Source organism: Athene noctua, chromosome 1 (assembly GCF_965140245.1).
Source record: "Athene noctua chromosome 1, bAthNoc1.hap1.1, whole genome shotgun sequence".
NCBI lineage: Eukaryota > Metazoa > Chordata > Aves > Strigiformes > Strigidae > Athene > Athene noctua.
The window spans coordinates 21,952,195-21,973,603 of record NC_134037.1 but is presented as its reverse complement, the minus strand read 5'-3'; the positions used below and the strand labels follow the sequence as shown (position 1 = coordinate 21,973,603).

Sequence of the window (21,409 nt, the reverse complement as noted above, 5' to 3'; positions counted from 1 at the left end):
GCACTGCATCTGCCTACTTAGCCATCTAGTGGTCTCCTATAGGTAGCACTGTATTGTTTGCTGGTGCATGTTAAATATTAATTTCTTAACAGCTATGAGAGTCAAAACTTAAAGTTTATAGCGAAAAAAAACCTTCTGGTAAATCTTCAATGAATGCTAATAGTGCCCTGTTTATCTTAATACATAAAGCTTAACATCAAAAGCTTTTATCTGTATCTGTAGAGCCATTTCATAATATAATGGGCTCTATGAACATACAGAACATTAGTGACCCTCCGCTACGGCTAAGCACATTTAAAGGCACCTGAACTGATCTGTTCATTTCAAATGTATTATGCAGTGATTTAAGAACTGTGAGATCATAGACAGGCAAGAAATTTTAACATACAAATAGCACAGATTTCTTTGTACTAGATCTTACAACCTTAGGTCCCATTTGGACTTTTAAATGAAAATACATAGTTAAATCTTAATCCTTTCCCAAAATGTATGAATCAGACTGTGTTTACCAAAAAAATCAGTAGTGCAATTAATAGCACTTGAGCAATCCAAACATATTTTATAATTATAGATCTCACTAGTAAGAGACAAATTAAAAAAAGGAGTACATGCTATCAGTATCATCAGTTTATATACCGATTGGGATTTCCCAAGATACTTGTGAGCAATTTGCATCTTTCTTCTTTTTTTTTTTTTTTTTTTTTTTCTCCCTGCTTTAGCAGAGCCACCAGATTATGTTAATTTTGAGGAAAAGAAAAAAAAAGGCAAAATGTACTAAAGCTATTCTTCTATCTATCAGGGCCACAGAGCAAGTGCAGTAAAGAGAAATCTTCATCAACAAACAGAATTACTTATTTTTACCCTTGCACAGAGATCCTGAGGCTTAGTAGAGAGGTTCTGAGGCATCTCCCTGCAGCGAGTGGAGAGATTCAGAATAGCAGTAGCAGCCATGTGTGCTGCCTCCATGTCATGAGTATAGTCAAAGCTGCTCTTGCTGCAGGTACTGCTGGCACTGCTGCCTCCACCACAACTCATATTGCTGCTGCTGCTAGGGGCATAACTGCTTGTTGTGCTGCTGGTTGGACTTGAATTCTTACAGTAGCGTTTAGCTGTGGGAAGAAATATGACAAGGATGACTCAAAAGAACAAGCATTCTGCATAAGTGAAGAGAAAAACAAACTGCTGGAGGTGAAATTTATAATGAGCAACAGCAACTGATGCCAAAAAAAAAAAAAAAAAAATGTGCCGCAATAAGAATGATGGCTGTATTTCTTGATTTCTGTCTGTGACTTTTATATGCTACATATGTGAGTTTGTATGAAATAACCTCCCGTAAAAATCTGCATGATGTGATCATGAATCATTCTGACAAACAGGCTGGATTCAGAAAACAATAAAAACACAGAAACACTGCTTTTACCCCACATATAGTCAGACAGAAGGTAGGATCTGCTCAGCAAATTCACTGTTATTAATGAGGGGCAATAACGCTACAAGACCTTTTCCTATTTACATGAGCAAACTGTTAATTTAAGGCCTAGACTCCCCAGAGCTGCTGGAGACCAAGCCCACCGTAAGGCTGACAGGCTTGGTCTCTGGGCCACAGTGCTACTCCTATGTCCTTAAACACCCTGTGCTTCCTAAAAGGCTTCTTCTTCCTACATCACATTCAAATATTGTGACACTGGCCATCAGAAAAGAGAGGAACATGATGGAAGAAGAAAGGTGGTGGTCACATGTGAGTTTTACCATGGCTTGCCCAAAGGCAGAAGCAGTGGCTGTAAAAATGGAAACAGATATGAATGAAACGTCCCCAACTTCAAACAACCCAGGCACCTACTACACTTCATAAAAACAATAAGGACCAAAGACACCCCTTCCTGCTCACACCGAGGACAGTGGCACTCAGCCATACTCTGACCGACAGCAGCCACAAATGGTCACTGAAGAGCTAAGGCACTGACAGAGCTCATGTCCAGCCTATCTAATACAATGCAGCGCTGTTGCTGCTTTTAAGGAACACTCCTTGCAGCCAAAGGTATAGTAATAATGGAGAACAGCCCTATTAGCCCACTGATTTCTCCAATCCTCTTCCCAAATAAACTGTTTTAAAAGTGTTTTAAATGCAAGAAAGTGTGAACTCATCTCCTAAATCTAAAGTTTATGTATTTTCATAAAAAATTAAAGTCAAGGTCAGAGGATACATACATGCATATTCCAGCGACTACTTCCTCTTAAGATGGAAATGTATACTGCAGAGATCATACCTTATAGCACAGTATAACAATAACCAACTAGCATGCTGATTAGAGAGCTATAGAAAAAAAGGTCAGGCCCTAGCTAGAGCTCTTCCGTGATGGTCTCCATTTAAATGCCAGACTCTTCAGGTGTATTTGTCTGAGTAGACACACATATAATAATCTGCTCCCATGAGCACAGCCCATTTGTGAACCACAGGCTGCTTTCGTAGACAGGCAGGGTTCAAAAGAAGAATCTGAAAGCAAAATATCTTTGCTTGAGCTTATGTCATCCTCCTTTCTCTAAAAAATGAAAAAAAATCATGGCGTTATTTTTACTGTAAAGGAAATAGTGTTTCACTTAATTCATAACAGATGGAGTTTTCTCAGGAAAGCCACATAATACACAGGGTGTGATTTTTTAAGGGAAGTGAATGCTAAACATTCATCACATTTCATTGTTTTGAACACACAGTAGCACTACTCTAGCAGGGTATCCACTAATAATAAATCTGTGAACTATTTCTCAAGAGTCACTATTAATATAGCAGTCAGTGGCGGTCATTAAAAATTCAGCATTTATCCTTTGATACTTTGTAACTGTATCCAAGACACACAAGAATTTTCCTATACTTAAGGAAGGAAATAATTGAATAATTCAGTTTCTACTGTGTTAACACAGCAAGCACCCTGTACCACTGAACTTGTCAAATTAGAAATATCTTTCAGAATTCATAGGAACAAATAAGACTTCTGTCACTTGCAAAAATGTTAGTCTTGTTATAGCAGGTCACATTTAGACAGACATAAGAGACATACTACATGGGAAATTATATATATATATATATATGACAATGTGTGCTAAAGAAAGGGAGGGAAAGAGGCAGCTTTATACAAAGGACTAACCATCAGAAACTCATGCAGGCTCTGATATGGACTCCTCTGTGGCCTTGGTCAAACTATATTATCCTTAGAATTCATTTCCCTATAAAGTTGCGTCTAAAATTTAGTTGTGTTGTGATTCACTTGCAAAACACTTTGAAGATATAAAGTGCTATAAGTATACTATGCAATTATTAGCTTTTAGATTACCAATAATTTAAGTAAAACTTACGTAGACACAAGTGGCCATGGTTATTTCAACTTTACTGTAGCTGTACATTTTAAGATGAGTCACATAACCCAGACTATTCATCTCACATTAGCTTTTCAGGCGAAACAAAGATCATCAATTTATAATGAACTTAATCAAGTTGCTCTCTAATGAAGAGAAAGCTACATGTTTCAATACCAGATAATTCTGCTTGACACATCACCCAACCCTGTGGCACAGGTTTTGGAAGCTCTGCAGTCCACCTACACTTTGTGATCCAGAGTGAAACTAAATGTGGAAAACACCTTCCCCATTAAATAACACACACAGGTCTAACCAGCTGCATACCCAAACTGGCCTTTCATCAGACATGCCTGGGAGCTGATTACGAAGAACCTCTCAAAGTCTACAGGCTCCTCTTGCTAATTAACAATGGAGGAGTGGGAGAGACCCCAACAACACAAAGAATCAAAGGAAGATATTTGGAGTGGAATTAAATTCTGCCCAGGAACCTTTACTCTGAGTATTACCTAAATACCGAATGTGTTACATAAATTAATTGCAGTTTCAAGACTTTTTCTGACTTGCACAATAAGAGATTCATCTCACCTAACTTAGGTATCTGATCTAGTCATTACAGGCTTCCTATACAGGCAGTGGAAAAAAATAGGAACTTTCAGGCAATGATTCACCTGACCAATTTTAAATAAGTCCTTCAGGAGTAGATGAATTGATCAGAGATGTGTCTATCTTTCTCCTCTGATCTGAAAGGAATAACGAGCTCTGATGTAGGTGCTGACATTATAGAAGTCTATATATGGTCAGATGAATCCCACTCCTAACATTTTCTCAGTGTTTTGATGGAAGGACCCGGGACTTGGTGGAATAAGAGGAGCTCCTACCACCACCTGAGCAACTGAAAGAGCTGCTGTCTCCTTTGCCTGCTGTGTCCAGCTGTTCTTATCTCTACTGCTGTATACCATAAGCTCAACATCCAATACAACTGGTTTCAAAGGAAAAACAAGCCCACAAGCACAAGATTTCTCAAGAATTATCAAAGCATCCTACCACACAATACAAAGTATCCATTTTCTGTTTGGCTTTTACTGAAGCTTATGGGAAAATAAATCAAGAAAACAATCCAAAGGAGGTGTTTATGTTATGTCACTCAAAACCACAAACTTATTGAACATATAATTCCTTTCTCTGATGAGGAAATGCAGTGTTAGCTTACAATTAAAGAACATTGAGACATGAAGTTATTGATTTCTCATATCCTTAGACTATTTGTCTCATACAGTCAGAAAAACTAAAGCGCTGTTTACTTGCAAGTATCCCACAAACCTTAGGTTTAATTTCAGGTTTTTCAGGATAACTTTTCAGAACTAAATCTACTTTTATATAAACGTTGCTGACATACATAATAGGTGTGCACTCTGCACCCCCATAATGGCTTTAGTAGCAATAATTAGTATTTTTTTTTTACACACAAATATGGAATAACCAAAAAATAATGCGAAGTTTCTTGAGAAAAGTGGTTCTTTTAAGTGAAAAGCCTCTTCCCGAAATCTCCTTCACATTTAGTTATTTAATAGCTGTCAGCAAAATCACTTCACTGTTCTATGAATTTAGCTGATTCTCCTGAGGAACTTTGAAAAACTTTGTCAATTTAAGAAAAATATAATGGAGTGCTTACGGAACATCAGATTGATGTGAAACGTAAAGGCTTAATGAAAATCACTAATAGGGTACAGAGAAAAACTCAACTTAGGTACCATCCCTGGGGCCAGCCATGTCAGCATGTCTTGTCTGGCCAAACAGCACACATATTACTTGGAACCAGGTACAGCATGTGCTGCCCCTGCACAACCAGGGGTATGGAACAAATCCATAGGGAATTAGCCTTTGTTTGGTAAATAACCTGCTCCAGCTATAATGTTCTTCAGTTGTTCTGAGTACATCTGAACCACATATACTTGCTGTACCAGCAGGAATCACATGTATACAGTGTCCCTCAGTCCTCTCTAGTTCACGTTATTGAGCAGTGAAAGAACCTAGTCCCAGTCTTATCTCCAAGTAAAATTCTTATTTATATCAAAGGATGATGAGTGTGCATAAAGACAGTAACCTATACCACCCTAGCTTTTCATTATTTAAGGACAGTGTTAAACTTGTGTTTAATGTTACATGTATTTTTAAGTTCTGGTGATTCAGTAAAAAAAGTGGAGTTTGTAATTATTTGTTGAAAAGGGGTCTTAAATGAGAAAAACATATTGGTTGCTTAACCATCAGTATTTTCATCTGAAAACATGCATGTCCACAGGATCCCCAGCAATATCTGATTCTTTCCTTTCTGCAAAGAGTAGACAGAGCATATACACAACAGTTAATATGCCATTTACCTTATAATGTACACTCATTAGCTTACTAACTACAGTTAGTGCTTTATCTTTAATAATGTTCAAACCCTTATTCTGATACAGGCAAACAAGACGAGTGTATGAGAGACGAAAAAAGGGCACTTTTACTCAAAAATATGCTGCCTTTCACAACCTTTCTCCTTTCTGCTATAATGCAAGAACATACCTGTTCATTCTATGAGAAAGCAAAATATCCAAAATATCAGAAATATGAAGGCAAGAGCTGTAGCAATTTTCCCTTTTTCCACTTACCTACTTTGAATGTCAGAGTCTGTGTTGAGGCAACAGCATAGATTGTTCTATATAGTATATTTATTTCTCTTTTCCTAAACAAAAGTCTGACACCTGCCTGAAATTTCCTATGGTAGTCAGTGAGTAGTATCAACTATTTTAATCAAAAAAGAAACTCTTAACATTCAAAAATAAAACAAAATAAGATAAAGGCACAGTTTGGTTTTATATATATATATATACACACACACATATTATATATATATATGCACATATAATTGTATTGCTCTGAAAAATTCCAGATGTCCTCAAAAGCTACAACCCAAATCCTCATTTTCTATCCTGCAATTATTTCCCCCCCCCCCGAATAAAAATCCTCTTGCCTGACAAACCCCATCCATTGTCTTGCCCTGAACTGAAGTCACTTTCAGCCTACTCCTAAACATCTTTCTTAGGTTGGGTTTTCCAGAGAATTCAACAGGTGTATTCATGAAGACAAAAATGAGCAGAAATGTCTCATTATGAAAGTAGCAGTGATTTCTGAAGTGCAATGAGATCCAGGTTTTCTACTTCCATATCCCCACAGAGCAAGTATGTTATATTTATGGGTTACCTGAACTACTGTACGGAAGCAAGGAACCTAATGTGACCCTTGAGGCGAGGTCTCCCAGATAGCAACATAAGGACTAGCTCTGTTACTCAACTTTTATTGCAATCTCAACACATCCCAGGAGCTTAACAGCTGGAGATGTTCTTTTGTCAGTGCAACAGTCCTGAAGCAAGTACCGTATAAAACAATGCTTTTTAAAAAGGCCTTTAAAATAACTTACACATGACAGCATTCCTCATAATACTATATGAACATGAAAACATGTCTTATTTGTATGATGTTTACATATACAACAACATGATTAACTGCAAACTTGTCTCTCATGTATAAGAGTGTGCACCTCCTACCATCATATCCTTTGGGGGATATATCCCTGGATTGCACCTTGGGAGCTATGGCTCTCTTGCCATAGGCATGGTTGTCATAACTGTTATATTCAAACGTAGTCTTAGAGTATTTCTCTAGTTCCTTGGCCAAGTTGGAGCGGGGTGTAGTGGTGGGGACATTGTTTCTGTAGCCATACTGAGGGATCTCCAATTGCTTAACAAAGCACATGGGCCTAGAAATTAAAGATATGTAAAGTTTGTTAGATGCAGTTCAGTTTACTGAGTCTGTGCATAATTTATAGTTTAGATTAGAAAATCTTAGTTATTTCTTGTACTCAAGAGACAGCAATATATTATTGCATTTGCTTAGTTTGGTTATTTTCAGCAGACAAACAATATATATTTTCTTGAACAAAGCCTAGACAAAATTAATTCTAATACCACTAAATGTATCCTGCAGCTGAAAGTATTTTAAAATTCTGTTTTAAAATACTTCAGGGTTTCCCTTTCCCCATGTCATAGCATCACAGAGCAAACATGTTCTCTTTTGGGAGGTGGATTAAAGCAGGGCAAGTGGACTGTCAGAAGTTTGGACAAATTCCTTTAAATGTCAAAAAGAAAAAATAGCACTGGAAGCTAGCTACACTTAATGGAGTTTCCTCTCAACTTCTTTCAACAGAGTTGTATGGTGCTTTCCTGTATTCTTTCCAAAGGACCTAGTCCAGTTTCATCCCTCAATATACAAAACCATGTTCATCTTGAGAAATACACAGGAGAGTCTCACAATCTCTGTTGAGTTTGAGCTGCTGCCTCGCATGTCCTGCTCACCCTTAAATGCAAGGTTCTGGCAGGAGCTGCAATTCCTGATACACATACACACCTCAAGGAAGGTCCTGCAAATGAATACAGAATAAAACTGTACCACCTAAATTACTCTTTCATTTAGGATCAGGGAGGATAGTCAGGAAAAGCCCTGACTGATATCATTTGGCCACGGCAGAAACTGTGAAATCTCAGTGAAAGAATGCTGTAGTGAACTCCACTGTCATGCTGTCTTCTGCATGTGGACACAGAAGTCATCAGCTCTCAAAGCAGGTAAATGAAGGTCAGATCCTGCAAACCTTACCTATATAAGAAAGTGTTATATGACTGGGTGATAGGGAACAACTGCTACACAGTGCTGAGTGTCTACCCACTGTGTTTATCAGGAGGTAAAGATGATGAACAGCACACCTGAGGTGCTTCTGCTGGAATCAAGAATCATATAATCAAGTCTTTTTTCTTTTTATTTTTTTCTTTACTGCATTTATAGCCAGAGGAAATGGAAGGAACATTCATAGGAACATAAATTCAGTCAAGACCAGAAGTATCATCATGCTGACTGTCAAAATGGAATGTGATAAACAGTAAGAAATAGGTTTTGAATATTATGTTTTTCTGAATGAATTCATTTTCATAGAATTTAGTCAGGATATTTATGTAAAGGTCACCCAAGAAATCATATTAGTCATACTATTCCCTTTGATTTATGTACGCTTGTTCCTTTAGACACTTCTTCCTCACAAAATACACTGGCTTTATTTATACAATGAGCTGATATGAATAATATTTTGATCCTGTCTCAAGATAATCTAAATTTAGCTAAAAAATGCAATTCAGATCCTGTATGTTCAAGGCAAATCCAAAATTTCTGTGGAACAGAAGTCCTATGAATTTGATTTCTTTTTAAGTAAGAAATTCTAAATGCAGGTGGGATGGAAACTGGGATGAAGACAAATATTCAAGATTTACTCTTAGAACATCTCTGTCTGCCCATCAGTTGTCTGCATACAAGTATTATAAATAGCTCCCAAATTCTTCATCTTAAATACTTCAGTGACTTGAAGGTAAAAGGGAAGCAGGAGACAAGATGAAAGCATTATTTGAGTTGTCCATAAAATCTGCAACACAAGGCAGGCTCACAAGCAAAATTAAGGTTGCAGCGCAACTTCCTAGGGAGTTTACCAGCAAACCAGATACGGCTTTTGAGCAGTTTGCCTTCTTTGTATGGCACCTGATTTCAGTGGCTTTCCTCTAATGAGCTGTGGTAAAAGCCACTGCAATTTTGATCTGTCTTTTTCCATTAAGTGAGAAACTGTGTTACTTCCTCAAAGGGTGATTTTTATTAATAGGATTTGAAGAACCCTTCACCAAGAAAACTGTCTGGGATGCTCTATGAAAAATTGTACAATCTGAAATAGGGCCAGTTAAGATAAAGCCCATCAAAAACAATCTGAGGAAAGAAAACAAAAGTCAACAAGCGTGACAAAAAGTCTTCTGTACATATGAAACATAATTCTGTGTTCTTAGTTTTATGGAAAGACTGGTTTTTGAAATGACCATCAAGATTAGATGAAGTTTCAAGAGAATATTCAAAGAATGATTTGATAATAGAGTAGAAAACTTTAATTTTAAGCTACCCTATCAGATTTTAAATCTAGAAGACAGCTAAATACTAAAAAACCTATGGGATAAGTAGGAAATTCTGGGAACTAAAGCTGCGGCACTTCCTCCACGCTCTTCAAGGCAGCTGGGAGGGATGTACCTATCCCAGCCCACAGATATCACAGTATCCATGGAGAAATTCTGCAGCTCTTGGGGCATCATCAGCATAAGGCTGGTACAATCGTGCAGAAGTCTAGTTCCTTTACATGTATCCTTCACACTTCAGCTCCTTAGAAATAACATTTTTTTCCACCCACATATCTTAGAAGAGGAGACAATAGCACAAAGCTGGATACAGCTTTGGATAAATGCAGAACCCTGTATTGATGAAGATATGGGGTATAATTATGTCACACTGGTTCAAGGTCATTCCCATATGAAAATTTAGGACATTTTTTCTCTCATTCTATCCTTCCTGGCAGTGAGTGGGGGAACAGAGACAAAGAACTAAGCCTGACCTTATTTTGGAATCTAAGCTATACCTGGCTTTTTTCCAAGTGTCCTGACAAAAGGTGTACTACCAGTTTGGTAATGCAAATAGGGCTTCTGGTTTAATTTAAACTGATATTTACTAGTAAAAGCCTGCTGAAAAAACCAAGACTTACCGGTAAATATTAGTTTATTCCCAAAAGATACCAACTTTTTTCACATTGTTCTTAGACTTTGCACTCCAGCAGTCATCTTTACACCAAACAATGCCTAAGACAAAAATGAGCTTTTCAGCTTTACATGTATTTGCCAAAATAATTACCAACCCTCCCCCATGTGAATTGAGTGGGAAATATACACTGTGAGAATCGGATCCAGAAGCCCTAATTCTAACTCTTCTTGAAAGGAGAGATATATATATATGTATATACAACGTATAAATTCTCAGATTAGGTGAATGTGTGATGAATTCTGCATAATAATAAGTATTATAGTGATTTCTAATACCTTAAAACCCGATCTGATGCCTGGTTTGATTTTGACACATCACAGTTCTGATGCTTCTCTTGAGCTTTAGCCAGTTTCTCTGCTGCAGCAATAGGACATCCAGAGAGGCTGCAATTACAGAAAGGAAATTTAATTGTCTTGTCCTGCGTAGTTTCACATTATAGCACTGATCCAATTACTCCTTAGCCAGCATCAGGAAGAATCTGAAGGAAAAGAGTTTCCACAATCTTTTTGGTCATATGTATTTTGTCTAGAATAGACTTCCTTTCTTCTGCTTTCAAAGATGCATGGTAGATCTTACATCTGCTCTTCTCTGACTGTACATGGATAGATTATTCATGGATGTCAGCCAGGGAATATACCAGTAGGATGAGGACAGTGTAAACTGGAATCTACTGTGCAGCTCTGCTAGCAGACTTGTGACCTTTATGCATCTACAAATGTTGCCAATGAAATGGCTCCTGAAGATGATTAAATGACAACATCATATAGGTCAAATCTTGCACTGCTTCACAACTCATTCAGCTCCATTAACTCCAATCGTTTTGCTAGGCATATAAATGAGTACAAATCTGGTCTTGGGTCTCTAAATCTACATCTCAACTATGTTATACTTAGTGTTTGTTCATGAACTTCAGCCATTAAAGTATGTTTTCTAATAGTAGATGATGTAACATGAAAAGAACTTCTGCACTTGAATTGAAATTCAATTAAATTTGCAAATGCTGAACTATTATTGAAGTGACAATAATAAGCTTGATTCTTCTGGAAAAGATTTAGAACAGCGAAAAATGAATATACTGATGCCAGCAGATGGTGCTCTTAGTGAAGCTGTAAAAACCTGTGACCTGACAATGGAGGGGGTCCTTTCCTTGTCATAGTCTATTGCCTGCTTATGTGACCGCGGCTCTCTGTGTTCTCCACAGGAAAAGAAATTAAAATGAAAGGCAAATCAGTGCATTCCCAGATGTTCCCTTCTCTACAGAAATAAGGAGGAAAAAAAGAATAAAAAAGGTGAAGCAGAGCAAAATGCCCCAAAAGCTGCAGAAAGAGGTGAGCACAGACTGCAGACTGCTCCCCCCAGCCCTCCCACGCTGCCCTAGTTCTGCAGAGGGGTGAGGGGGCTCTGTGCGGTTTTGGAGTCATGCCAGAGGGCAGCTATGCTCCACTGACATGCTCTTCTTCAGACACCTCAAATATTCTAGTAGATATTCAACCAGAAGTGGATGCTGCTTCGAGCAGCAGTAATTCCCATAAAGCCTTCTCAGGGGGTTTTGCTGCATCTACTGGCAGTAGCACTGCAGAGAAGAAAGGGGTACCAGAGCTTATTGCAGATGGGCTGTTATCCATAAGAGTCTTCCGGGAGACAGGCAGTTAATATGAGTGGCTATAGTAACCCAGAGCTCAATAAGACTGAATGTCCACTACATGTGTAGTCCCTGAAGCCTTCATGCTACAATTAACAGTGAAAACAGGAATTCAATAATAGGAACCTTGTGTAGTCCCTTTTACCATCTTGCCTACATTTCCTGGGTTTTTTAAAACTGTAAAGAAATAAGCAAGATCTTGTTGTTCTGTGGGAAAATTATGACGTACTAAAAATTTACAAATGTAGTAACATTTTGATAATTTTGTCATTTGATTCACAGAATTTAATAGGCAATGGCATTCCTTCTATAAGAATCTATTACTAATCTTAGGAAACTACAGAAAAGTTGCTAATTTTCTTGATCCTCTTCTGTTTGGATAGAATATTTACATCTAACATTTCTGGCTTCTCATTTTTAAATTTAATGAGACATTTTCATAATGTTTCTTAAACAGGCAAAACTCATTCAGTTTTAGGTGAATGAGGACTTTAAGGTTGAGACTGTGGTCAACAGGAAAGCTAACTCTTATGATGTCTGTGTTCTTAAAATGACATTTCTTATGTATTAAAAAAATAATTTTTAGAGGAGTAGAGTGGGTTTTTTCATGCACTATAAAATAATCCCCAAAGATAGTGTAGTGTGAGAACAAGAACTCTGCCCTAGTCCTGGCAATGTTAGAAGACTCTTCCTTCTCCCTGCTACATACCCACAAGGAGTTTTACCATTTGTTTTGTACCACTGCTGTTCAGCTAATATCAAAACAAAAAGAAAAAAAAAATCTATCCAAAAATCTAAGGATGCTTAAAATGTCTTCTGTGTATCAATTCACCCATACTGAAGCAAACGCACACTTGTCCTCCTCAGAAAATACATGAATACTTGTTAGTCTTTAAAATGGATAATGCACATGAAGCACCATCTGTCAATCTTCAGAACAACAAAACACACACTCACACACCCCCCCTGCCAATGGACTGCTAGAAGGGCTGCAGTTCGGAGGTACTGTTCCCTCTAGGTTGGCATCCAGCGACGGCATCCTTACCTTCGGTGGGAATTCCTGTTGCTATTTACGTGGCCCCGGCCTGTGCAGCCTGGTGTAGGACACTTAAGAACATTTTCATGCATGGCAAGAACTTGACAAGGAGAGTAAGAGAAAACAGCAGAGTATGAAAACAAGAAAAAAAAAATCAAATCCCAGTATATATGAAACCATTTTAAAACAAAGCAGGATTCATTAACAACCAGCATTCCTCAAAATACACGTGACACACATAGCCAATAAAGCCTGATGAGGGAAGTATTATGACCCTATGCTCATAAACACAGGGCAACAGTGAAAGTTATGAAGGTTACAGAACCTATAAACAAATGCATCTCTGGTGCAACAGTGAAGCAGAAGACTTCCAACATCTTCTTCATACAAAAACAATGAGCAAAGATCAGCTCAACACTAAAGGGTGAGCTAGCAACAGTCCAATACAAAATTACGGACCAGAAAAATTCTTTCAAGGAAATGTATGCATTCACAATAGATAGCTTTATACACACAGTATCAAACTTAAGAGCTGAAAATCTGCTCCCAAGTTATACTGGCAGAACACTGAATTATATGAGACACACCTCAGTACAACCCTGAACAGAATTTAACCCTACCTATAAGAGAGCCCAATTGAGCTAGGGGTCAGTTTTGCCCACTTCCACATAGATATATCATTCATACCTATATGATGAGCAGAACTGGTCCTTTAATTTTCACTTACATTCTCTACAGATGTGAAAATTGCAATGGACAGATTTTTTTAAAAAAAGACTAAAAACTAAAAATAAGCACTTAAAAAATTGAGAGATGATGGAAAAAAAAGAAAATTGTGTAAAAAATAAGTAAGTGGTAAGCTTAAGCAAGTAAACTGATTTACATCTGCATCCATTGCAAGCTGGACAGAAGACTTACTCCCAGGGTGCTCAGAGCAGTCCTCCTCTAAATCATAAAGGTCACGCTATTAAGTGCCAAATTATCAAGGGCTTTTTGGTAACACTAGAGTTTTGCATGATGTGAGACATATCTGAATCAATATCTCAGATCTGGAAGGCAGAGTGCATCACTCTATGGAAAAAAGCCATCCAGCCCTTGCAGAGTTCTGGTTTTCTCATACAAGAGGTAGTGTGGAAGCCTGTATTTAGTTCTCACTCAAAAAAAGAGCTGATAAAATCAGAGAATTTCTTGACTGAGTTAAGAACTGAATAAAAGCTGTTCAGAGACTTGAGAATTTAACCACGTATACTGATTAAAGGACAACCATCATCATCAGTGTACTAAAATGTGTATAGATGCAAAAGCTTTACTCTGAAATTCCTATTATTCAAAGCTGTTCTTGAAACATGCTTCACAAGGCCAACATCACAGGAAAAAAATAAAAAGATGAGCTCACCTTTTTCATTTTAGTAGGTACAAGAGCATGCAAACAGTTTAAAGCTATATTCTTCTTTGATTTACAAAGTCTTCTAAAGAGCTTTTTATTTACCATTTGTAAAAATGAGAGAACTTTGAGCAACCAAATAAATATCCGTGTTTCAGAAAATTACAGCATCTTGCAAAGCAGAGAAAGTACTCTATTTGTTCTTCCATATTCAGAGATCAACCAAGCTACAGTAAAGTTTCTAAAGCACTTCCTCATTACTTTACTTCTGGAAGAAGTCACTCTACCATGAAAGAGGAGACTTTTTATGTCTGCCACTCTTGGTGTGCTAATCTACTTCTGCTTTCTTATCCTTCAGAATCTACTTTCCTTTGGAAACTGGGGACCATTTTAGTCCTGTCTGTCTTTATAACATTTCCTTTAGGCTGTGGTAAATCCACTGAGGTTACATCTGTAAGAGTTGATGGACAGTGGGGATTTTAAGTCCATAGGCTTCAATGGAATAACTCCATTTTAAAATTAGTGTGGAAGAGAAGTGGATCTTAGCTAGACACTTGCCTGGTGTAAATCAGCATAGAGCAATTTGCTTCAACAGAACTATTCTGATTCCACCAGCCAATGAGGTGACTTCCAGAAACGAAGCCCTCTGACTTCAGGTGAATGTCTGTGAGCTCATATGGGTGAACCTCCTTTGCAGAGAACACAATGACATGGCAGGAAATTCCACCCATGGGACTGACAGGGTATGTTTGCTCAAAATCCTGAATTCTGTAACTAAGTAAACAGCCAAATTGTTATTTTTAATAATATAAACTAGTTTAATATAAATTATGTTTGAGACACAACAACAACAAAGGAAAGGGGTTCCAACTTTTTCAAGTACAATTATTCCTGTACAAGACAACAGGGACAGCTAATGTGACATCAGCACGCAGAAGTAAAAGCAGTGCACATCTTCTGGAAACCTTTTCTCTGTTGACTGAATACTTCAATTTAAAAATAACCTAGAATTGTTAAAATCAAAGAATACAGCTTTAAAAGTTGTTCTTTTAGTGTCAAAGTTAGTAGAGAATGGAAATGATGGAATAAAGGAAAAAGTATAACACAGAACAGTTGACTAAGTTGAGACAAACCATACTGAAAAATGAAATTAATTTTTTAAATAAAAGGTTTAAAAAGCATGCTAGAAAAATCTTTGTCGTTTTATCCCCGGTTTCCATGAAACAATGTGAACTTACTTTCTGGAGGGACCCTATCTTTGTGTGGGCATCCTGACAAACTGCGGTGATGGGGGTAAAGCCCCGTTACATGGCCAGTTCCATCACACCCAGGGGTAGGACATTTGCTCTCTTTCTTTTCTGTTCTTGAGGGATCTATAATTTACAACAAATGTGTCAAGTGAATGATGCTTTTCACATTTCTGTAAGAAGGTTCATTTAATCATGTCATTTACTCTTTGGTAAATGTTCTTACGAAAACTAGAAGAAAAAAAACCCCTTCTACTTCTTAACACAGTTCTGTCACTTTTATCCCATTTTCTTTTCAGACTGCAGGTTCCTATGATCACAGCAATATCCATTCACAGTGATTGGAAAGTGACCTTTTTATAGCAAAGCCATACCACTGTCAATCAATGTTCTGCAGGCAACAGTGTGTAAGGTCATTTGGAAACTTTAGTTGGAATTTCCCTTCTTTACATTCTTATTTGCCTGATGTATTAAGGTCTCCAAATGTACTGTCACAGCAGTTCAATGTTCTGAGAGTAGCAAACCCAGCTCTTCAGCATAACAATTCAGCACAAGTAAATCCCTTTTCCAAGGCTCACTGAGGACATGACTCTTGGTTTTTTTTAAATTACTTATGAAGTGGTAGAAATTAGGTAAATATTCCTTTCTCTTCAATAAATTATGGTGGGGTAAACATTGCAATCAGAATTACAGAAAGTATCACTTGCTGTGTGAATTTGGGTCATTACAAACATGCATACATAATGCTTGAGTATTCGTATGATTAAAAGGTTAATGATCTTTTAGGATGTTGTTGGATCTTCTGTCTACAAATCAATGAAAAGTCTAAATAGACATTTTCTCAACAGAATAAAGTCTTCTGCCAATAATGTAGTGGAACTGCTGGTGAGATTAATCCTGAACTAGAACTTTTTCACATACTTCAATAGCTTGTTTCATTTAACAGAACATCGGTAAAATAACACCCCTACCCTTCCAGCCCAGCATATGACACAAATTAAATCTTATCACCTTGACCACAGTTGCCAGATTTTGAACACTATTGCTGATTTTTATATTAGTATTAAAGGAATAAAAGTCAGGATACGCTAACTGCTACCATTTTGGCTCAAGATCAACCAACTCTTGCATTTTTTAAGTCCATCCTCCTTTCAATACCCAGTATGAGTTATACTAATTTATTTTATGCTGCTTTTGTCATTACTTTGCTTCACTATTTCTGTTTTCATCTCTGGAAAGTAAGATTTTGCTACTTCTTTTCTATTAAGTCTTTCTTACATTAAATTCCACCCCAGCTTCAACGAATACAACCCTCAGTACAATCAGTGGAAATTTCAGTATTTGCAGAACTTCACATACACAACCCATTTTTTTCAGCATGAATCAATACAATCTAACATCCACATTCAGTTGTGGACTTTTTTTCCCTTGATTTCCTTCCGGTAGTTTTTATATCTATATATAATTATATATACTTTTACATTCTGAGTTCTTTCAAACTCCTTCCTTTTAGAGAAATTGTTTAGCCCATTGTAATGACTCTCCATGTCTTAAATCCGTTCTTAAATTTTAATATAAAATTTACACCTTGTCTTTTGCAAATGGAATCCCTCATTATAAAAGTTTTATTTTACTTAACTTGCATGTTGACTGTAGGACACAGTTCTTTGTTTCATGCTCTTTAATGATAAATACACATACAAATCTATCTCCAAAGTGCTATACACGTTGTTATCACAACACTCCTGGAAAGACCGTAATCTTATATGTCAGGAAATTGAATCAAAGAGATCAAGAAGGTAAACCCAAGGCCACAGAAGGAGCAAATATCAGAGGAGTGATCTGAATTCCTGACAGATAGGCCTGTGCTGAGACCACTAGAACAGCAAGCCCACAGCTACATACATACACAACTCTAAGCAAGTCTCCAAGTCAAGTACTTTGGGATGTGTAAAATTATTAGATAAGTGAATAAGTAATGTAAATGAAATATAAATTATGTAAATATAACAATATTCAAGGACTTCAAAAAATGTAGATGATTAATAGACCATAATGGCTTTTTAGAGACATTAAACCAGAGGAACTTTATTTAGCTACTCCACATTGTCAGAACTCCACCGAAGTCAATGAAGGTATTCTAATTTAGAGCAACTGAGGATCTGGACACTAACATCCTACAGTGTCAAGCAAATCCTCTTCTGTATTCAGGTCTATGCTATAAAGTTATAGCATATATCAATCAGATCCTTAGAGCCTTTATGGTCTAATGAGTCAGAAAAGATGCTGTATACTATTCTTAATGATTTCAAAACTTGCATAAAATTGTACTTGCACAATTTCCCATTGCTTTTAATGGAAGGCATTTGACTAAACTTTTCACAACTTTATACAAAACACTGGATACTCTTGTAAATCCTTTTCTGCTAATTGGGAGAAATATTGTATAGTTTTATCTAATTCTATAACCTTCCTCACTTCTTGCCACAATGGGAGCATTGCCTGAGTGAAGGTTGTCAGAGGCTTCAAAAGGTTTTAAAATTCATAAAATTCAGAAGAAAGCCGGTTTAGAAGGCTTTAAATGGCAGGGAAAAAATGGTTAGTGGTGCCTTAACAGTTGTTTCAGTGTTCTCTGAAAGTAGAACTCCTGAAGCCAGGAGCTAGTTCTCACTGCAAACTTGTGTACCCAAAAAGTTTCAACTTAACCATATCATACTTCTCTGTGGGTATCTCTTCCAGGAGTATTTGGAAGATAATGTGTGAGTGGAGGACAAACGATAGAAGCAATTGTCTTAATTATAAAGCTTCTCTCTCAACAACTATCAGAATGTTTCCTATGTTAAAGGATGGAATATTTTTTTCTTTCTTCTATTATTAAAAAAGCATAGAATGATCTACTCCATGAAGTTTCTTGGTCCAAACTACCATGACATTTGGTCCCTGGCTGGGGTTTGGAGCTATCATCAATTCAGCCTGCAGCTCCTGAGAGAGAAAGAAGCTCTAGAATTTACTGAAATAGGAAGTCCATACATTTGTTACTGTCAGAAATTATATAGTCTTTTTGGAGACAGCAGATCTATATGCATAAATACTTTCCCAGGCATACATAGACTGGTAGGGCTGGACAACACCAGAGTTTAAATGGTCTTCAAATATTAATATTGGTTTGCCATGTTTTCTGTGGTTTTATTAGAGACATATATTCAAAGGGAAATGCACCTACAATAGGTCATATGTGAACAACATTTAGCACAACATCCCCATGGCTATGCATTAATACACTAACTAAAGAAAGCTGTCTTTCCCAAATACCCAAAGTAACTACAACTCTCACTGAACCACATATTTGTGTTTAAAACAAACAAAACTTCACTAAAATACATTGCAAAAGAGTGTTTGACATCAGGAATTTTCATGCTTTTCTAAAAGACTGGTCATTACTTTCCTTTAAGGCTTGTAAAAAAAGACCAAAAACTTTCTTGGACCAAGATGTTGTCTCCCTACCTGAATATTAAAGGTAGATCTTAAGAGTATTAGTATTTCAAAACAGGGATTTATAAAAAGGAGAAAATTGCCCCGCATCTCAGTTGTAGGAAGGAAACCAAATATTTTTACAACACATAGAAGATGAACCCAGTCCCTGCTTAGCATCTCCCAAGAAATACCACATCCTCAACTTCCACTAAAGTCAATGGGAATCAGGGGTGTTCAATCAGTCTCAGGAGGTATTGAACACTTCATACAACATGGCCCTACATGTACAGATGTAGACACGTTAAAGAGGGGTGTGGCAATATAAACACACCATCACCATGATAACACTATAAATTAAAAGGCATTCTAAAGGTAACCTTTAGTCTCTTCTTTTTTTTTTTTTTTTTCTCCTTTTTTTTTTTTTTTTTTTAAATTGAATTATGGTCAAGGCAGCACCTTAACTGTTTCCACAATGGAATGAAACCAGTGAAGTGGAATGCACATAAGAAAGAAATTGCTATTGATCTCAGCCCAGGCCACACCATGCCTTGCATAGCAAATGGTTTCCATTACCTTACTATCTTAAGATAATTAATGTGCAGTCACTGCCCCTATCTTATGTTATCGGTCATTCTGATACTGTTCAATTTCTATCAGGCAATTCTACATTTTAGATGGGAGAGGCTTCATCAATAACTGTCATTTGATGATAATTTTATAAGTCATGATGCCACCTACCCAATCCAATCTGTAAAATATGCACTTCATAGCTGCTTGACTACCTGCTACGTAAAACCCCACTCTCCAATATAGTTTGTAATGTAATTCTATTTATTGCTTTTTAATTATTACTATAAGATATATTAAAAACTTGAGAAAAATCTTTGCCTCTTTCAACATGATCTCATTTGTTTTGTTTCCCTGAGAAGTTATTTTTTAAATTTGGCCAAATGATATTCACTGAAATACTGTACATATTTCTAACACTGCAGAATGAATGTGTTTATTTTATAATTGCAACACAATGCCATTTTACAATCATGTCATACTACTACAATTTAAGTTCCCATTTTGTAGAATTAATAACTTCATTTCAGAAATCTATGCAAAACTTAACACGTTAGCTCACACTTTCTCATGACATAACATACGGTATATAGAAATATTACCTTTACCATAATATGGCTTTTTGACATGGCCGTCACTGGGTTTAGGCTTCCTGTCATCTCCAGAAAGGTGTCTTGGAGACTGTTCCTCAAATGATCTCATATTATCCCTCCTTCCAGCTTCCACTGCCATTTTTTCTCTCATGGCTTTTGCTCTCTCAGTTTCCAAAGCAATTGCTTTCTCAAGTAGGGTTAAGTTACCTTTTGTCATATCAAACACTTCTTCAGACCTATCTGAAGTAATAGAGGTGGTATCATCGTCTCTTTCATGACAACCATCCTCCTTTGCACAGCTAGAAAAAGTCCTAGATCTGGGGCTCAACTGTTCTTCAAGCCTCATTAGGTTCATCATATCAGAGTAATTCCGGTCTGGTGTTCTTCCTTGGAAGTCATCTTCTTGCCTGACATGCTGACGAGTGTTCATGTTTTGCTGTTGATTTCTTTCCTGTGGGTTTGTCTCACTGAGTTTCCTAGCCAGATCAAAACACTGGTTCCTTAAGCACTCCAAACTGCTGAGACACACCTCTTCATCACTCTCCTCCACCATTTTTTCTGTAAGTCCATTGTTCACAGGCTTCCCTAGCATTACAAAGTTCATATTCCTATTATCTTGCTGTGAAGTATTGTCTGCATAATTTCTGTCATTAATGTTTTCTGAAAGCACTACACCATGTCCTTGTGCTAATAATTTAAGGGAGTCCACTGTTTCCCTAACAACATCACTGTCTAAATCTAAACTCAGCTCACTTTTCCGACCAATATTTTCATTTTTGTCACTATCATCTTCCAGACTATTAGATGTATTGCTGTTCATTTCTGATTCTGTCCTGGCTCTGTATGCTGCATCCTCTGCAATTTTGCCAAGATTTAACAACGACTTGGCCACCAGTTCATCGTAATTATCATACTCATCATTATTGTTATCGTCTTTTTCTGTGTCTTGCATTATTCGAGTATTGTGACAATTCATTTGATGGTCTTCTGCATAAAAAACAGAAACAAAGAAAGAAACAAAGAAAGAAAGAAAAAGGAAAAGAAAAGAAAAAAGTGGCTACAATTGGAACTGTTGTTGCAATTGCATGGACAGAAAACAAACTACATGTCAAATATTGTTAATCGTACAGCAATTCTACAACTCTAAGGCCCATGTGAAGTTAATTTCTCCATAGTCCATAGGGCTATTTTTGTTTATTTGCTATTCACATGAATTTCTTTCACAGAACCGATAATAAAAATGCAATCAAAATGCTAATTACTACTACTGCTAAATATTATGGCATAAATACTTAGGTTTCTCCTGTCACTTCTGTATTTACAGTTTTATGGGGTTTATTACAATCATATTACTAATATGGCATAATTGACTATGCTTCCAACTTTTCTCACTCCTGTACTTCC

At 36.9% G+C, this 21,409-nt stretch overlaps 1 protein-coding gene across 19 annotated transcripts in view; it reads right to left on the bottom strand.

Moving 5' to 3' along the window:
* The window catches only part of MYT1L (myelin transcription factor 1 like), a 312,706-nt gene that overhangs the window by 64,029 nt on the left and 227,268 nt on the right, over window positions 1-21,409 (bottom strand). For 9 of the 19 annotated variants that reach the window (XM_074895697.1, XM_074895698.1, XM_074895694.1 and 6 more), the window contains 6 exons: window positions 20,015-20,992; window positions 15,363-15,497; window positions 12,750-12,840; window positions 10,338-10,445; window positions 6,939-7,150; window positions 862-1,109 (listed from right to left, as the gene is read on the bottom strand). In XM_074895697.1, the coding sequence (XP_074751798.1) occupies window positions 862-1,109; window positions 6,939-7,150; window positions 10,338-10,445; window positions 12,750-12,840; window positions 15,363-15,497; window positions 20,015-20,992 (1,772 nt within the window). The remainder of the gene's footprint in view (window positions 1-861; window positions 1,110-6,938; window positions 7,151-10,337; window positions 10,446-12,749; window positions 12,841-15,362; window positions 15,498-20,014; window positions 20,993-21,409) is intronic. The other 10 variants (XM_074895689.1, XM_074895693.1, XM_074895692.1 and 7 more) reach the window with 8 other exon arrangements.